This window comes from Battus philenor, unplaced genomic scaffold, assembly GCF_028537555.1.
Source record: "Battus philenor isolate CCGP_79_NKW_IND1 unplaced genomic scaffold, ilBatPhil1.0.hap1 SCAF_23, whole genome shotgun sequence".
NCBI lineage: Eukaryota > Metazoa > Arthropoda > Insecta > Lepidoptera > Papilionidae > Battus > Battus philenor.
In genome coordinates, this window is record NW_027181686.1 from 10,218,486 (window position 1) to 10,238,091 (window position 19,606).

The window sequence follows — 19,606 nt, forward strand, 5'->3', positions numbered from 1 at the left end:
ATAATTAAATTACCACCATCATTTGAATTTATTTAATCGGTTATACAGTCCACACGCTCGCCAACAATGTTATTGTATTTTAAATACATTTATTGTTAACTTTTCATAGCTGTATCATTTATTACTGGAAGCTAGTAAATTTTCTAGCACAATATCTTGTTCTTTCATGTCTGTTATTTTCTGTTTGTTTCGCAAACATTTCATAATAAATTTTAATATAGTTATTCTTATAAAATACATATTACAATATATAGTAGTTTTATATTAATGTACATTGGACTTACAATACTTTTAAACACTTTAATACCCCGTGTATTTTTTCTAGGTAAATAAGTCCATCCAATGGTTGTTTCGAATTAACCCCGTTTGCGATTTCTTTTGCTTTTTTCATGTAGTTCATATTCTTTATGTTTATCTTATTACGTTGTTATTTAAGCTTAAAGTGATCTACCAAAATGAAACTAATGTCATTATAAATATAGTTTTATTCACAATTAGATTTGTCCGTTATAAAATGAGGTTTCAACAAATTTTCAAAATGGCACACAAATATATTCCATATAATAGATAAATCATCATCAACATTCATTTAAAATAATGTAAACACATTAAGAATCTCGTTAATACGATCTAATTACGCGTCTAAAATGTTTGTTTGTTATATTTATGATAAATTAATTGATTTTTAATTAAATTTCGATAAAACCGTCTTGTTTATATCACCTTATATCAAGTTCGTTTCGGTTACTCTGGAATATTTTTGTATAAACAAATACTCAATATAAGTACACAACATACAAAATACCACACTACTACAGATAAAAAATTTAAAACTTAAAATCTTCAACGTTGTTGAAATAGCCTTTCACAATTATTTTTCACAGGTGTGCAAACGGTATATATTGAACAAAGTATATTATTTTAAGTTTTAAAATATCAAATACTGAAATTTTAAATTTATGTCAACGTGAATATTTCAGCCGTGACACGCCGCTGTCTGTCCTTTAGATTTTCAGCAGTAATGTTTGAAAGCGGGCCGCATCCGGCGCCTTCCATCGATCTCACCAATTTATTTACAGTAGCAATAATTTTACACCATTTAATCATATTTTTGGTAATATCTTATATATTTTAATTGCGCTGTATCGGTTCCCGGACATAATAAATAACGATAGACATAAAATTGTATAAAAAGTAAGGTGAATTTGTTTATAAAATGTGAATTAATTATTTATTCTTCTAAATCAATTTCATCTCCTTCAAAATAATCATCTTCCGACAAATTGCACTTTTACTAACGCTTTTCCAGTTCTCGAAAAAGTCGGAACAGTCTTTTTCCGATATAGCCTTCAAGACCTTCAGTTTTTATCGTATCAAAACGGTGTCCTCGCATTGGTCGTTTTAAGTTTGCTGAATAGCCAGAAGTCGTACAGAGCCAAATAAGGTGCATACAGAGGTTGTGGAACGATAAGTCGTGTTTTTGACACTCTTTTTTAAAAAAAATTCAGCGAATTTACACCAATCGAGACTTGACGCGTTTGACAAAATTAAAACATTTCACAAAAATGGGAGATATTTAAACTTTTTAACATAGATACGCTTGGTAAATGTTATAGTCCAACCAGGCTAGAAATATTACCTGCTTTACTAATGTCTGGAAGTTTAAAAAGACAATTTCAACTTACTTTTTGATGATAGTAGTACATAAAAAATATTTTGTTACGTCTGTGTTTAAATAATCGAACATTTTAATTCGTAAGCTGTATTAAAGTTAGTAAAACTACGAAATTTTTTTCCTCATCTAAATTTAAATCATGCCGCTTAATACCTAAGAATCTAATATATATATATATATATATATATATTAGATTCATATGTATATATATATACATATGATGCAAAAAATTTTTAGTCCATTGTGACTTTAACAATTAAACGCTACGAGTTTTAATTCCATATATGTACATGTAAAAATGAAATGATTAACTAATACTGTATCGTCTTTGAACACAATGGTCGGTTTTAATGGCGACAATACGATCACCTTCTGCCGCCTTTAATATTTTCTTCCTTTAATATTTACAAAATCAGCGGACACAAGTTTAATCTTTAATGTGGAGATCTTGTAATATGGAGATGAAACGTAGCTCTTAGCTAATAGTATAAAATAGAAAAAGCTTTTTTTTTTAAGAAAGGTTATTAATTATGCTAGAATAATCATGTATGCAAATATATTAAATTGGAGTGTCTGTTTGTAGATTAAAAATAACCGCTTTTTATAACATAAATATGAACATATATACGTTACGCGTATTTTAATTTGTCTGTCTGTCTGTTCTAGCTAATGTCAGAAATGCTTGGACCGATTTTGATTTGACCAATACTTTAAGTTTAGAAAAATTCAACGAAAAAAAATTAAATTGACTAAATACTTTTTTGTTAAATTCCAAGCGGAAAAGTTGCGGACATAGGTGGTAATAAATTATCAATTCACTTCTTCTGTCCGGTTTGAAATAGAAAATATGTCATTTATAAGTCACAAATCGAATACATTTATTTTTATTTCCAACTCTCCTTCTTTTCAGCCAGTAAACGATGTCCAGACTTTTTTATACTTCTTTTTAATACGTGGAACAGCAATAGGTTTAAATCTTACTAATAACTAACTAGAATGTATTCTGCTTACCTATTAACGCTGTTTATAGAAGAAAAGATTCAAAATAACTTATTTGCTTAACAAAATTAAGAAAAATTTAAATGCTTCGTGATAAGATAGATGTTATAATTAATTATTAATCAATTATATCATTACAGTTGTTATGAGATTTAAAATTAATCAAGTACACGAGAGAACAGGTTATACTTGAAAATAGTCTAATGTAAAACTAATAGAAGTAATTTGTCGTTCCAATGCACCAAATAATAAAAAACATCCATCCACAATACGAGCTAATCACTGGGTGATATAAGTTGAAAAAGATTTACTGAACCATTCTCTGCCCTGATAATAATATACATTGTTTAGATTATACATAAACTATATTAAAATTTCACATCAACAGTCTCTTCCCGTTGAGAATATTGCAAACATAAGTCTTTAATCGGAAGTAAGAAAAGGACTAATATTTAGCCACTTCCGCACATGCAGTGGTAGTTGTGCAACAAAGTGCACCGCCCGCCAGCCCGCTGATAAATGCGAATACGTGCAAAACACAGAGGCACTAATCGGTGTAACATAATTCCTGAAGATGCCCCGTGGAGGGGTGAAACACGTGTTGCGTGATTTGATGGTTGCAGTTGTGTAATTCGCATTGTTTGCCGCATACGCATTTATCAGCAGGCTGACGGACGGTGCACTTTGTTGCACGACTACCACTGCATGTGCGGAAGTGGCTAGATATTGGTCCCTTTCTTACTTAAGATAGACTTCCGAAAAATAACGCCTGATTCCATTAAATCTTTAATCGGATTTAACTGGAATCTGAAGGTCTAAATAAAGCCATCAATCCACCAAAAATGAGTTCAATGAAGCTTCCAATGACCTCTAATACGAAAACGAAAGGCCCGCTGCGACTTTGCGAGACATCGTCATATTCATCATCGACGTTATTGTCAAACTCTGTAGGCAATTCATCGTCAATGTCTACGTGATTTATAGAATTGTTTACATCTAGTTTCTCATTATCAGGCAAGTAACTTGAAAATAGAGTGATTTTTTCAGGTTTTCTCGCGCCTTTCTTGTACGCTCCTTCATTGGAGAGTTCTTCTACGTCTCTATCTTTCGGAATCTCGTTGTTTATAGGGTTCATATCGGGTTTGGTGACTTGTTCTATATCATCGAATAGTTCGATTCTGTGAAACGGTCTCATTGTGGTTGTCACATTCTGTCCGATACCAAATAATCTGAAAATAAAATAATATTAATTAGCTCTATTTGTATTATTTGTCTCAAGATAGCTTTGTACAATACAACGTTTGTTTAATCTTGTACTATTCCTACTAGTGAATCTCCTCTAGTAGTAATAAAGTAACTTAATCTCCTCTAGAAAGTAACTTAATCGTGGTGGATCAAGTTAGGGATTGAGTTATTTCCACTTTGGGCTGATTGGAATGATAAAAACAAAATGTGCACAAATATACGACTGAAGAAGTTCCTAGGCTAGTAAATCATAAAATAAATTAACATGTCAATATATAAAATGTATATGTGTTTGTATGAATTAATACGTGTTTATACGAATATAATAAAACAAATACAGGTCTGGTAAACCACTGAGTCAACAGGAGGTAGAATTACAATTAAACGTTAAGAAAACAAAAAATGGTGTACTGTGATAAATAGTGATAACCTAATAGATTCAGGCGTTACTTTGCGGAAGTCCACCCTAAGTAAGCAAAGGACTAATATATAGCTACTTCCGCTATGGAGTAGTAGTCATGCTAACATCTGAGGATGCTCCGTGGAGGGGTGAAACACGTGTAGAGTAGATTAACAGTGGTAGTTGTGTTTCGCATTATTTACCGCACGCTCATTTATCAGCGGGCTGGCGGGCGGTGCACTTTATTGCACGACTATTGCTACATAGCGGAAGTAAATAGTAATAAATAGCATATTATGTGAAATATGAAAATTAAAAATAGCATAGACAAATATACAAATGTGATAGCTCTGTGATATTTAAGGAACGAGGCGAAATAAGTGAGACAATGCATTCATTCTAGAGACAAAAAAGAAAAAAGTAGAAAGAAAGATCTTAGACGGAATCGCAGAAAAGTACAAAAATGAAAAAAACGATATGAAAACATTATTAAGAGGAATAATAACCCTGTCCCAAGCAAGACAGGGGCACAAAAGGTCCCCAATAGCGGAAGCCATGTCATTTTTATATGGCTCTCTCTATTATGCCCGATATAGGACGATGGCACCAAAAACGCCGGTAAAATTCATCCTCATTATAATTTAAAAAAAAAAAAAAAAGAAAACACAAAATCAGGTCTAGACAATCCTGTAGGTGTTGTGTATCCCTTACGTCTTTTTAATTTTAAGGAAATAGTGCAAATCTATTTATTCCTATGTTTATAAACGCGTCATCTTATATATTTAGATTTTTTAGATCCGAATAATATTGTAATTGAAAATTCGTGTCATTTACCATCAAGAATACTTTTCCGTTTTTTTCAATTTCATCATTTATCCTTTTTCATTCATCTTCAACATTAGTTTCTTGTTGTTATATGTTCGTAAGATCGTACACCATTATCAGTTTATCCTAAATCATCATGTATTGCTCAATTAATAAAATATTACGCAGTCATTAATACTTACTTAGTAAACGGAGAAGTAATTTTTTCAGTTAATCCGCTAGTTAACAGGTAGACCAACGACTTTTGAGAATTCTGGGAATTGTCTTCCATGGGCGGATGCTTCAGGTAGACGCTCACCACCGAGTCTTCAGCTGGTACTGACCTGCTACCGCATGGTTGTGATACCTTGAAATTACACAATATCTTAGTTAATCATTTATCTACTCTTGTTAACATTAGCTACTCCGCAGTCATCGTCATCATCATGTTATCAGGCGATACATGCCCACTGCTGGGCAAAGGCCTCCCCCAAACAATGATTAATTAGGTCACCGGTAGTCTTGTGGAAGACTTACTTCTAAGTAAGAAAAGGGCCAATATTTAGCCACTTCCGCACATGCAGTGGTAGTCGTGCAACAAAGTGCACCGCCCGCCAGCTCGCTGAATAAAGGGCGGTGCACTTTGTTGCACGACTACCACTGCATGTGCGGAAGTGGCTAAATATTGGCCCTTTTCTTACTTAGGATGGACTTCCGCAAGGTAACGCCTGATTCCATTAAATGTTTACTTCTAAGTTAGAGTATTTAAATATTACTATATTTAGTTTCGAAGTCACTGTCGTCAATGATATCTTAATCAAATGTATGCATATATATATCTTCTTCTTAGCTAAATTAACTTTCTGGGAGGCCTCTTTGGTGCGGTGATCAAAAGCAAGGGCTGCCATAAGCTTAGGGTTGTCGATCGAGCGTTTCTATTTCTTGGTGGATTAAAGAAATCTCGACTTGGTAGGTTCACATTAAGATGATATTACAATAACATGCTTTCATTTATAGATTATTCAACGTGAGCCTTGGTCTCAATGTTACATTAGCGCTACACATCCAACTCACGTTCCCTGCGGTAGCCGGGCTCGATGTAAACAATCTATTGAATAACTAAGACCATTGCGTGTGAACGGAATTTCTTATGTCATTTTCAATTACTCACTAAGCAACAAAGACTTTCGCTGTTACGGGATAATGAACCTAATTCTTTTATGTATACGGATTACTTATCATATTCACATTAAATTAGGAATACATCACGTTTAATATGCGGTAATTAATGCTAGATGTAGGAGTCTCTCATAGATTTTCAATAGAACGATTGAAGAGGTCTTCATCCTGTATTTTTTGAAGACCATGAAATGTTCTTCTGTCCAAATTGCAGATGGAAGTTTTCTGTTGCGCTTGCAGGTTCGCAGACTCTAATCTAGAAGCCTATGGCGCCAATATAATCCAATCAGGTAAAGCATGTTGTACCGAGCCGAGGTTTCCAAAGGAGCACTCAAGACAGTTACGTAAATGTAAATAAGGCTTGGTGCCTTCCGCACTCTTATCCCTCAATCCTATGAAATCATTAAACGGCGATAAAGCAATAGATAACACTAAAATGTGATTTAAATAAATCACAAATTTTGTACGAGTGTTTGATAACATTTTTATCAATCAAATATAGTGCCATCTTCACTCCTGCGCAAAATCGAGTTATTTGATTCGCTTAATGCATGAAGCACGAGCAGTGTTAGCTCAGCGGTACAAGACTGAGACATGCGATCGCAGGTTCGATTCCCATAATTCAAATTCTGTGCAATAATTATGTATGATTGCTACTGCTCCAAAGTTTCCAGAGGATAGATAGCAGCGTCCCCTTCGTACCATAATACCAGATTGCTATCGACAACCTACTTGACAAGCGTGGGGCTTTGCGTCTATCGACTGAAAAGAAAGAAGAAAGAAATGAATTAAGTGATACCAACTAATAACTATATCTAATACGCTATTGCCTACGTAATGCCAATGTTAATTATTTATTATTAATTAGTTGTAAATAAAAAAGTACATAATAGGAAGCTTAAGTCATGTCAAATAATATTTTTTTTAATATAACTGTTGCTATTATCGCCATATAAATCATAAAGATATAAAAGAATAAGTTAAAAAGCTAAATATAAAGCTGGCATTTGATGTGAATTCTTATTAAGATATAAATAGCTAATAGCTTAATTAATATTTACATTTAGCCTTTGTAATCGATCACACTAGCCTTCAGAATTCTACAGCGATTCTTTTTAAAAATCCAACGTCTGTTTAGTGCTTATAACGATGCACTAAGAGTGTTTCTTTTTTAATTAAAACTATTTCTTCGGTTATTCTTTTTACACAATTTTAATCGCCATAGATGTGTTTTACATATAATAATGACTTACGGCACTTAGATGTGATTTCTCACTACTAGTTCTATTGGCCAATGGGCCATGGAGAGATTAGAGTGAGATGTTACTCAAGATTTTTCTACTAGACCGTAGGTGGAATGATCAAATCCGTAGACAAGTGAAAGCAAGCGACAGCCCCCCGCCCCTGAAGTGGCAGCGGGCAGACCTGAAAGCGTTTATAATACTTTAGCCCCCCCCCCCTAAAGGGGTGAACAGACCTAAAAGCGTTGGTCGATGGTGCCTTAATTATCTTGAGTAAAGACGACAGGGCTATTTGAGATTGTCACACCCGTCTGGTCATGTTGGTGTGGAGTTCTCCTGCCTGCTGGAAGGAGCAGAAGAAGTTTGACTTGCCACTGCGGCTGCGTTGAGAACAAGGAGGGTGTGACGATCTGCATCATGCAGGGCGCCGCAGAGATGTACTGTAAGAAGAACTCAAGTTGGGCAATTTCTGCACTGTATACCAAGCAGGGCTCAGTTGTACGCTGTACTGGGCGACTCACGGTCCGCCTTCGATACAGTTTCAAGATCCGACATGATCGTTCGACCCTAGCGTTAAGAATAAAAAGAAACATGGTGAAAGAACGCGAGTAAGGGAAAAAGTCCAGAAATGGAGACTATGGACCAGCAAGCACATCATAGAACTTTTACCGGTGGGCAGGTGATTGATGACTTGCGAAGGCTTCGGAAAACGGTTCCACAACTGTTCAGGTCTTATTAGAAATCTGTGGTAGAGAGGTTAAATGGTGATGATGCCGATGATTAGGTTTAATTAAAGCATCCTCAGTGATCTACCATCACTAATATGTGTAAACTGTTATTGCGACTTAAACGAAGAGTGGTCTTTGACATGTGTCACTTTGAAGTAAGGTGATGAAGCTTCACGAAGGTTCCACATTCCAGTGAAACTTCTTTGTAACAATTGGGGCCAAAACTACCAAGTTTTCTAGCTTGTAGGCCCCAGAGACTTCGTAAACAAAATATAGGGTTAGGCTGAATGTCGTCGGCGTTACATCACCTCTAATACATGAAAGATTAGTGACCTGGTGATTATTCACAGAATCATACCAGTGAAACATCTATGTCGTGGTCAGAAGCGAGGCAGTTGAGAGAACCCACGAGTATACATGACACGGAAATTCAAAATGCCTTAAACCTTTTAGAGATTCTACTTTAAACATAATTTAATGGAATCTTAAAAAAGAGATATAGTTTCTATGACTTTTGTATTTATTATCAAAGAGAGCTATGAATAAACCACAGACGATTATATTTTAAAAACATTGCATGTGAAAAAAACTTATAATGAACGTGTGAGTTTATTGATGTAAAACAATAATAACGTTACAATTTAGATAACACACACCGGAAAATCTAATCAATAATTACTGCCTTTCAACTCAAGTAGTGGCTAGCCCCAAAAAATAAATAAAATTATCAGTATTTTTAAAACTATTTACATTTAAAAAAGTAAATGAATTTTATGTACTCCGTCCCGTATTCGTCTCTGGTTCTCCACATGACCATAACTAAATATAAATTTCAATTATTTTAGTTTCTTCTTAAGATGAAAATTTACTCTAAATGATATTAAAAGCCTAATTTTGCAATGACTTGATTTTGAAAGTAAAAAAAAAATTGTCGAAGTATGTTCTCTAATTTATCACTATAATCAATTTTAAGCGGACATTCTGTAAAAATAACGTACGTGACATCGATTTTTGAAATAAATTTTCCACCATATTATCCGGTTTCAGGTTAACCTTTATTTATGGGTACAATCTGTGCATTATTATGTTTTATCTGTATGTAGTAACTTTTAAAACCATTCAAAGCAATAGTTTTAATTTTTTATATGGAGCAATATCAGCTTCTTCGTATTGTTCTGAATAGTTTAGTTAAATTTCCTTAGATACCTATATAAATACTTACCATGTGATCGATTAATTTTAAATTCAATCAAAATAACATGATAAACATCTACACAGGAACACGTAACCCAATAACACGCACCAAACTGCATTGGTCCTTGGCGCCAATGTCAGTCAGACAAAAATTCCACACACGTAGTCTGGGCTATTCTGATGTCACGAAAAAGGGCATCCGTCGACAATGGCACATTTGTGTTTTATTGTCCCATTATTATTGTTTGCGCCATTATTATCGTGTTAATTCCACCCTACAATTGATTGTATTGAAACGAATGTTTTTGTCTACACCAAAATTTAAATATTTTTATTATCACCATTATTTTTAAGTTTGCAATGACGTTTTCTTATTCAATTCCAAACAATTGAACGATTTCAAATTAATTATTAATTATGATAACAATCTAATCTAAACTATTTAATAATTTTTGTGTTACATACTTTATGTACTTGAATAAACGAGGCCTGTTCTTGGGCAGTAGACGTAAAACTTAAACAATCGCTTTGTAGTGCCGACACCGCCGCTTCCCGATGGTACCATACTCGACTCCGTTTGTGTAATAAATGTGACTGATATAGATTTGAATGCCATGAAATTGTTTGTATATCTTAAAATGTAATTAATTAATATTATTTTAAATTCGATTTGTATTGTACATAAATTAAATTTTCATCAACTAATGTAGTACCGAAATACCGGACAAAAATCGTCCGGGATTCCGGTATTTGGTATCCCAGAATCCCGGTATTGTAAGTCCTAACCGCTACTATAGCAATCGCGAGACACAGTCCTGCCTTTGGTCTCCTTTGAAAGCCCTTACGCCTACACTCAGTCACTCTATCAAGTCTACCTAAGAGACTTAAAGCCCAGCTGTTCCCACACCCTGTAAAATAAATAATGTTAGGGACCAACCCGAAGTTACTGAGTGAACTCTGCAACTTACTTCCTGTAAAAAGATCTAGACTAAACACATTCAGCGCTCTGCCTCCATAAATCCGGTATTAATATACCAACGGAATAGCAGCATTTGTTAATAAAAAACATCATGACCTGACCGTACAAAAAATTTTAGGCATCATCTAAGTACATATACGATAGTATTACAATAAAGATTATGAAAAAAATTTTGCCGGCATATAATGAAAATTACATGAAAATGACGCCTTATCAACTAATGTAAACTTAATTTTAATGCTAACGATATAAGTGATTGTATTCATATCAAATAAAGGTTTGACTTATAATTGGAAAAAACTCTAGATACCAATCACAAGAAGTGAAAGATATATTTTTACATTTGTTATAAGGACATTCTCATATATCTTTCTTAGAACCGTTAATTCAAGCTGGCAGTATATCCTGAACTTTTCTTAAAGTACCAAGAATGACTGCAAAGGAATTTAATTGATTATATATAGTTCAACATAATGCTGTGTTGTCATCAGTCGAGATAATATTTTAAGTTACAATACAAAACCTAATACAAAAGAATAATGCGTTTTTGTCATTGTTCAGAAACGTCGTCGCTTATTTTAATGAGATCTCTCCGGCGCCATGATAAGTAAAACACCTAATTATTAGATTACAAGCCATAAAGGGATAACTTCTTATTAAATATTTAATGGATTCAGGCTTATGCGGAAGTCCATCTTAAGTAAGTAAAGGACCAATATTCAGCCACTTTGTTGCACGACTACCACTGCATGTGCGGAAGTGACTAAATATTGGTCCTTTACTTACTTAGAAGTAAGCCTCCCACTAGACTACCGGTGACCTAATTAATCTTCTTATTAAATAGTCGACATATAGACACTTTATTAGATTGACTTTGATTTTTATCATAAACAAATTTTTTTTCTTATTAGTCGTATATAAAAAATTGACTCAACATGACTCTCACGTTAATTTAGAGGAAGGGTTCGTATTGTGTTTTTACAAAAGATGTTGGTGCTGTTAGCCTTAAGGCTTTTACGGCCTCGTCGGTCAGGAGTTAACTGAGCAAAAGGGTCCGTGAACTATACGGAAAAGTCTTTGTGCTTTAGATTACTAAAGCACCGCAACATAAACAATTCTCAACAAAGTGACATATTGGCATCAAAGTGTCAAAACTCTGAGAATGGTCTGGATACAAGACTTCCTGTGAAAGAGGCTGTTAGGATTGATAGCATATGATGAGAAATATCTATGAGGAAGGCCACAAGTGGGAACGAGGAATAATTTCGTGAAGGTACCTGGACTAAAAACGAGAAAAAGAAATAGATGAGTTTTTAGATGAGGAAGAATGGCAGGAAAACTACTTCTTACTCTTTATAGCACTAGTTATTAGTACTGATCAGTAAGTATTGTTGTATAATTGATATATAAGAGAATACAAATAGATAGTGAAGAAATTTAAAAATGACTTTATATATAAAATACTTCTCGTGCATGTTTGAAACGCATAGTTTAAGGTAAGGTTTTTATTAGTTCACTTTCTACAGTTAAAATAATGGTTCAACTGTAATAAAACAGGCAATTTTGTACGCATGTTGATTTTATAAAAATCACAATACATTTTCAACGCGGAAAACTTGTTCCGTTTACAAACTGTATTTGTGTATGCGATTTTATCTTTTATCTCAGTTTTATTATTTACTAGCTTACCCGACTTACTTTCTATCTTAGCTATGAATAAAGTATTCGAAACTTAAATAAATACAATAAAATTTATTGATTTCATTCATTTTAAAAACATTATTGATGCTCTTTCAACAGGGGAACAGGCAATATACAATTGTCAATATCAAAACAAAGATTTTCAAGATTCATGCCACAGACACACGATAACTGCCCTTGCGAAATATTTATCGACATTGCGAAATCAAAATCAATGGAATCGATAAAGCCGTTGACGAATTGTCCACAAGGAAATAGAGATACTTTTTTAAATAGTTTGATGTATGTACATTAAAAGCAATGGGTGAATGAGAGAGCAGTGCTGGCCCAGAAATAGATGACTTAGGAAACTAAATCGCGAGTTCGGTTCCCGGGATACAACCTTATATAATTGACACTATGTGCATTAATTATATAGGATGCTATGTTTCCAAAGGATATGTTGTAGCATCCTCTGCGTGCCATAATATCACACTGCGATTGCTAATCCGTCTATATTATGGCGATTATGGTATATCCCCTATATCTTATTCCCCTATATCTTATCTTTGGGAAAGGCGAATGCCTTGCAGTAGGCTTCTATGGGCTGAAAGGGCAAATTAGACTAACTTATTGCGTAATAACTTAGAAGTAAAAGACGACTTGAGAAAGAAAGATTAACTCGATCATGCTTCGTTTCGTCCTCGACATATGCCGCGCTACGTGTGTATAACAATCACCACAACTTAATAATGCTTAAGTAAAATTCACGAGGAAACTGGCATAATTTAAAATCAAAAATATATATGACATTCATCAAATCCTACAACATTGGGCTTGAATGATTCATTCCTTTCATACACTTTCATCCGGAAGAAGACCTGTGTTCCAATTTTAAATAACACACTCGGGCTAATAATATTCACCTAATAGATCTATATATAATAGCAATAGTCCAATGATATAATTTTTTCAACCAAGAGCTTATGGCGTTTGGCATTTCTATATGAAAAATAAAAATCCGTAATTAAAATTGTGATATAAAAATATATGTAAAGGAAAGGAGGAAAAAGGGATACAAAATAAACACAAACAAATATAAAAATTGTGAAACATAGATTGAAAATAAATATTTAGAATTATTACAGTATGCTAAAGGGAAGGCAAAGGAACAAAGGCGATATGTGAGTTAAAAAAGTAATGAAAGAGAATGATAACAACATTAGAGGAATGAATGAAAGATATTAAGGAGGACAAAGAGAAGCGTGAAAGTGACAAAACTTTTGAAACATCTGTTGTAAATAATATCACTGTTTATACATGGCATGGCACTTGCGATGCCCAAATACGCGGCCATAAAATAAAAAAAAAATAATGTAACATTTCAGAGTGATCACTTTATTTATTGAATGTAAAATATGTAACTTAAACTTGTGATCGATCAACATAAACTACTGTTGTTAAACTACAATAAATATTGCAGCGCATCAACTGTTGAACATGCGAAGTTTTAATCGAACTATCAAAATTTAATAGAAACTATATCACGTAATCGTAGAGTGTGAAGTGAATCACATATAATGTTTTATAAATAACATTAATGATTTTATTTAGGTGATGTATAAATAATTATAGTTATCAATACATTCATCACAATTAACCTCTTCACCTATCACCATAGTGCATTAACCATCCTAGCTGGTGAACTCTCCTGTGTCTGCTACCGTCATGGAGCATTCGTTCAATCGGTACAAATCATATAAAAATTCGTGTCGGACTTATGACGGGCCATGAAAGCTTATTTACCAAAAAGAAGTTTAGGCTAGCAGCCTTCTGCTGCCTGACTATCAATCCTCGTATCTGTTTATGCGAATTAGGCAGTGTTAATCAAAAAAGCTAAGAGTATTATGTCATAACCAAAAATTTTTTTTAGTAAGGACATACTCTGAAGCCTTGTTCGCATTTACAGATTCTACGTAAAAACGCAGAAGGCTCTCGCTGAAGTTAAACCTCGTTCACGTAAGTCACTCGTATCTCGGAGGCTCAATCGGGAACCTCGAGTCAGGCTTTTACATCACATGTAATACTAAATAGGAATGACCGTCATGTTGTAACCTGGTTTCATATTATAAACCCAATACAACCGTCTACGCAAATAAATAAAAAATAAATCAAGATCTATTCTAAAGTTTGTCGTGGGTTATTACAACTGACGAGAATTATATTTTTAGTAGTTAACAATTTTTTTTTATAATCCATTAGTATTAGCTATTTATATAAATTATATATATATATATATATATATATATATATATATATATAATTAGAAATATATTGTAAAAAATATAATAACTTTGTTATTTTAGAATTTATGTATATATTAGAAGTTAAAAGTTTTTAATATATTTCGATTCAAACTAATGAAATATATTATTAAAATCATCATTCTATATAAATAAATAAAATTGGAGTGTCTGTATGTAATATTAAAATAACCGCTTTATAATTCATCCTCATGATTCATGCATACGGTACATATTCCAAAAATACTTTTTTTTATTTTTGTCTGCCTGTCAATTTCTTACGACTATCCGCTGAAATGGCTAGACCGATTTTGACGGGACATATATTGGCATGTAGCAGATGTAATAAAGAATAACTTAGACTACTTTTGTTTTGTATAAATTAAAATAAAACAATTCCAATTACGGACTACTGTCTTTTAATAAAAATATATCGTATATATGACTTTCCTCCACGGACTACATGTATAATAATGCCTGTGCAAGAGTAAGAGAATTATTAGAAATATAGGAATAGCTTATGATACATCTGTTATGTGTTCTGGTGCTTGGAAGGGCTAACAGCATTAACATATTCAGAAACAATACGTGATGTTTGGGTGTTTACAGGATGATTAAAAACAGGTGTAAACGCTTTGAAGGAGGTTGAGCTGCCCATTTGTCAGCGAAAGAGCAATTATACTGTGTATAAAGTGATCAATCTGATATATTGTTATTTTTAATGAAATGCTACTGCCAATATAAAGTCTACAGGGACAGACAATAAAAAATAATTAATTTTAATATGCAGTACTCTGTACTTTTAAGACGCATTTTGTTACTATATTGGCATTGTTTATTATATCTGAAACCATTAATTTTTGGATACGATATATTATTTCACAGTAAATAAGCTATTTATTCACCAGTTTGAAAATATTACACCTATTATAAAACAATCTGTATATGTTCACAATTGTATGTTACGTCTACGATTAAGTTTTAATTTATTATAAATTAATTTATGACCTTCAAATAGAAATAAAGGAATAAACAATTAATCTTACCAAAAGTCCGCAAGCGATAAAAGCTATGAGCTTCATTATAAAATACGGAATAGTTTCTTTATAGATGTAAAACGTTTCTTATTGCGCCGAAATCTCCAAAGACGATACAGGCGGGTTGCGCGCACGCACATTTGAGAACGAGTGGAGTTTTCTGCACGCGGTCATACGGATCATCAGTGTAGGGTGGCCCTCGTAGCGAAGGATATAGGACAATAGCTTAGTGTGAATATTATAATCATATCTTTAGAGATATTTTTGTGTGAAATATATTAGCATATACTTGCTATATATAGGATGATTGGAAATAAATGTAAACGATTTAAGTAGTGTAGTGTAGGTGTAAGGCGACGATGACCAGAGCGTTTGAATCATTACAACGAACCCATCATCTATCCAGCCGTTCGGCATCCTGCTTGACATGGATCTTCCCCATATATTATCAAAAGAAACGACTGAATGCAACGTCTGACAAAGACGACCTTGATTCGGTTGTTTGACCACCGAATACACCATCACACTACAGAACCCTAAGGCCTCAGCGGTGGTCTATTCATTTACCCTATATGGTCTGATCACTGCCACTTAAATATGCCTATTCGGTTGGCTATATCGGTTACTTTGGTACGTCTACAAATCTTGTAATTATTAAAATTAAATCATTAAAGAACTAAATAGACAAAACATATTTTTTGTTCCACACGGTCGAAGTCGCGGGCACAGCTAGTAAGAGAAATAATTCATAGTATGTTGGATAAAGAATTATTTGATTTCTCTTAAACTGTATTGTATTTTAAGTGTATTGAAATCACCTAAACATTTATTTAAAAAATAAATGTGTTTATATCTGTGTAAATTGGGCAGAATAGTAAAAATTCCGTATTTAATTAAAAAAAATTCAAGTCAAAAGTGAATAGATATCCTCTAGGCAACCTTGTTCCATTTTAGACCTCGTCACCGCTTAACAAAAGACGAAATAGACGTCAAATGCTTTACATATCAGCAATTAAAAATATATATTTGTAGGAATTATACGGTCACACAATAAACGTGTGGACTCCCTACAAAGGTGACCTCAACGCGTGCGCATCTCTCCGTGATATGAGAATCAATGAAATGCATCTACCGCGCTCATTCATAAATATTATAATTATATTAATTGTAATATTCTTAAATAATGATATTGCGTTATATGCACACAAACGGTGTTATGAATGATGGCGCTAGTGTGCCATAGAACGGAATCTAATGATGACATATCTCTCAATTTTTTATTTAATTATGCCAAATAACTGAGATAAAATTTTATTTTAATTTACATAATAATGATTGCTAACATGTTTACAATTAAAAATATGGAACAAATTGCGATTACAACGGCAGGCGAAACATAACTTGCGTAATGTTAATAAAAAAATATTAAAAAAATCAAACCAACAATAATTAGTTACTATTTACTTAAATAACTTAATCTAATTAAAAAATAATAATCAGTAACTAATTATTATTCTGTAAATAACTATTTATTTATTATTTATTGACGAGGTATTTATTAATTATTAATATATTCTAAAGAGTAGTTGTAGGCCACCGGTAAGGATTGAAACTTGCGATCGTAGGTCGCGAGTTTTGTTATTGTTCTGATTCAATCAAACTTCGAAGTGTACATAATACTATCAATCATGTAAATGAGTCAACAAAGTTCCACGCCTTTCGATCAATCAAAAACTTTTGAATGTTATAAAGATTTGTGTAATAAAAAAAATAATTTTAGGTTTAAAACTAAGAAAAGGAAGGGCTAAGATATCTTGTGGAACTTTATTATGTATACGTATATTCAGACCTATGAAGGATTTGTAAACTTTTTAAGACGTAATTTCGACATTACGAGTTTATTTTTATTTCCCATAATGAAATACGGTAAAAGGAAATGATATTAATTAAAATATAAAAAATAAATATATTTATAGCTATATAAATTTATTTAAGTATATATACAGGTATGTGTTTATTTATGAGGTTATTGAAACAAAAAGTATTTAAAAAATCCTAAAATAATAAGTTTTTCATGACAGCACAGCCTGGCAACGAATTAATCTTGAATTATTTATTGACGATTTAAAAAGTGATAAAAGAACACCCGAAATTTCGTTTAGATCTTTTTTTTATTAAGACGCGTTTTGAATATTCGTAGATCTATTTGATTCTTGATTCAATCAAACTGATCTATTCCGGAATTCTTCTCGCGGCGTATACTATCTTTTGAAGGAGTCTGTAATCCCATCAGCATGATAAAGTTAAAAATGTCCAAGGGATCATGGTCCTTAGCAATAAGGATAAAGATACGAGAAGGCAGATTTATCACCATATCAGCTGATAGATGCATATTGCAAGGCATCACCACGATGAGCGATCTCATGCTGCATGCATCCAGTGATTTCCGGTGATAAGAACTACCTCGTTGGTCTACCTATTAGAAGCTCTACCCACGCCGCATTTACGAAGGAAGATTATTAATAAATAAATTAAAATATAGTGTCTTTTTTATTTACCCGTATTATAGATATGATACGTATTGAAACTAAAACTTGAAGACATTGCTAACTTAAGGCCTATATTAAGATTACCCATTGATAAATTTTTAGGCTGGCTAAAATTTTTTTTTAAGTAAATTCCTTCATTATTGATTACACAGATTATATTAAAGTTTAACAGTATTTATTAAAAAAAAATAAACAAAGATTATTCACAAAACATCGTGAATATTTTAGTTACACGAGTCACGAGGTAGACCCGATTTCCAAAAACACGAATTGAAAGCAGCCTCCAGAACTTTAAAGCCCAAAGAGCCTTTTGTTCTGCGCGCTTTATGGCTTGCCCCTTATTTAAAAAAATATGTATTTATTACTATTTAACGATATTTATAATAAGAAAATATAATTAAATGGATAACTTCCTCATTATGATGCAGTACACAGAACATCGGACATTCTACCGCCCTTGCGCTCCCATATCCGATAAAGCGAGTCGTCGACTATTGGATAGGTATCGGATATAAAGCGTAGGACTCACTGGAAATTGTACAATACTGCCATGACCTGAAATGTGTTCACTTTATTAAACATTTAAATTTAGAACATTGTTTATTTTTATTTTTAGTACTTTTTACATTTTTATTATGGACAGTATCTAATTAAAAGAATTATATCAGTGATTGCTTAGTTAGAAAACATTTATGATTGTCGATCGCATTATAGGCATTATCATAGTCATTATCACTGTCCTTATTACTATTATCTATAAAATTACATATGAAGTTTGTTTAGTTTAAGATGTAAAAGGTGCTAAACACCATATCAAAAAAACAATGTTTTCAGGAAGAACAAATAACATTATGAAATATAGCGAAATAAACGTTTTGAAAATACAACATATTAAGATTAATTATTATTTACAATCTGTCCCAGCAGACATTGTACTGCCAATAGTTATTGGGCTGTAACAAAGAAAATTGTAATAAAAAATAGATTTATGTCACGTGTTTCACTTTATGAAGCGCAATAGGAAATAGATGTAAAAGCTTTTCAGCTCTTTAGTAAGAAGTCAGCTATATCTTCATCCCTTTACAGATTTGAAACGTATAACCAATATCTCTGTTTAATTACAGTCAACGGTAAATGATTTTCAATTGTTTATAAAGTATTCTAAGTCTTATTTAAATTACTACAATTTCCTCTCAATTTATTTAAAAAAAAACAGTATTCTGGATACAATTTAGAACTAGGTAAGGAAATATAAATATAGGCTACGACCAAATTTCAAAAAATAAATAGATGAAACTATAAAAGAATGTCTATAAAAGAATGTCCCGTCTACAATTTTTGCTTTCTAAATCACAAACGCTTGACTATAAATTATTATTAATAATGTCAACACAAAGCCCAGAAACGTTAGATTGACTAAAATCGATGAACCAATTAAGTAAATGAATATAATATATAGTATAATATAGTAGATATATAATAGTAATATGATAAAATATAAAAATTATGAAAATTCTTTCCATATTTTTGGCAGCCCTAGCGAAGAAATCCTTTGCGGGCATAGGATTTATTCAAACTAAACAAATTTCCAAA

General features: G+C 32.6%; 1 protein-coding gene across 1 annotated transcript; it reads right to left on the minus strand.

Annotated features, from left to right (window-relative positions):
* Nucleotides 1-3,292: 3,292 nt before the first annotated feature.
* Nucleotides 3,293-15,581, minus strand: LOC137924308 (uncharacterized). Its single transcript, XM_068767698.1, has 3 exons — nt 15,474-15,581; nt 5,327-5,490; nt 3,293-3,903 (listed from the first exon to the last, which is right to left on the minus strand). The coding sequence occupies exons 1-3, from the start codon at nt 15,507-15,509 to the stop codon at nt 3,471-3,473; spliced, it is 633 nt and encodes a 210-aa protein (XP_068623799.1). The 5' UTR covers nt 15,510-15,581; the 3' UTR covers nt 3,293-3,470.
* Between the last annotated feature and the right edge of the window lie 4,025 nt (nt 15,582-19,606).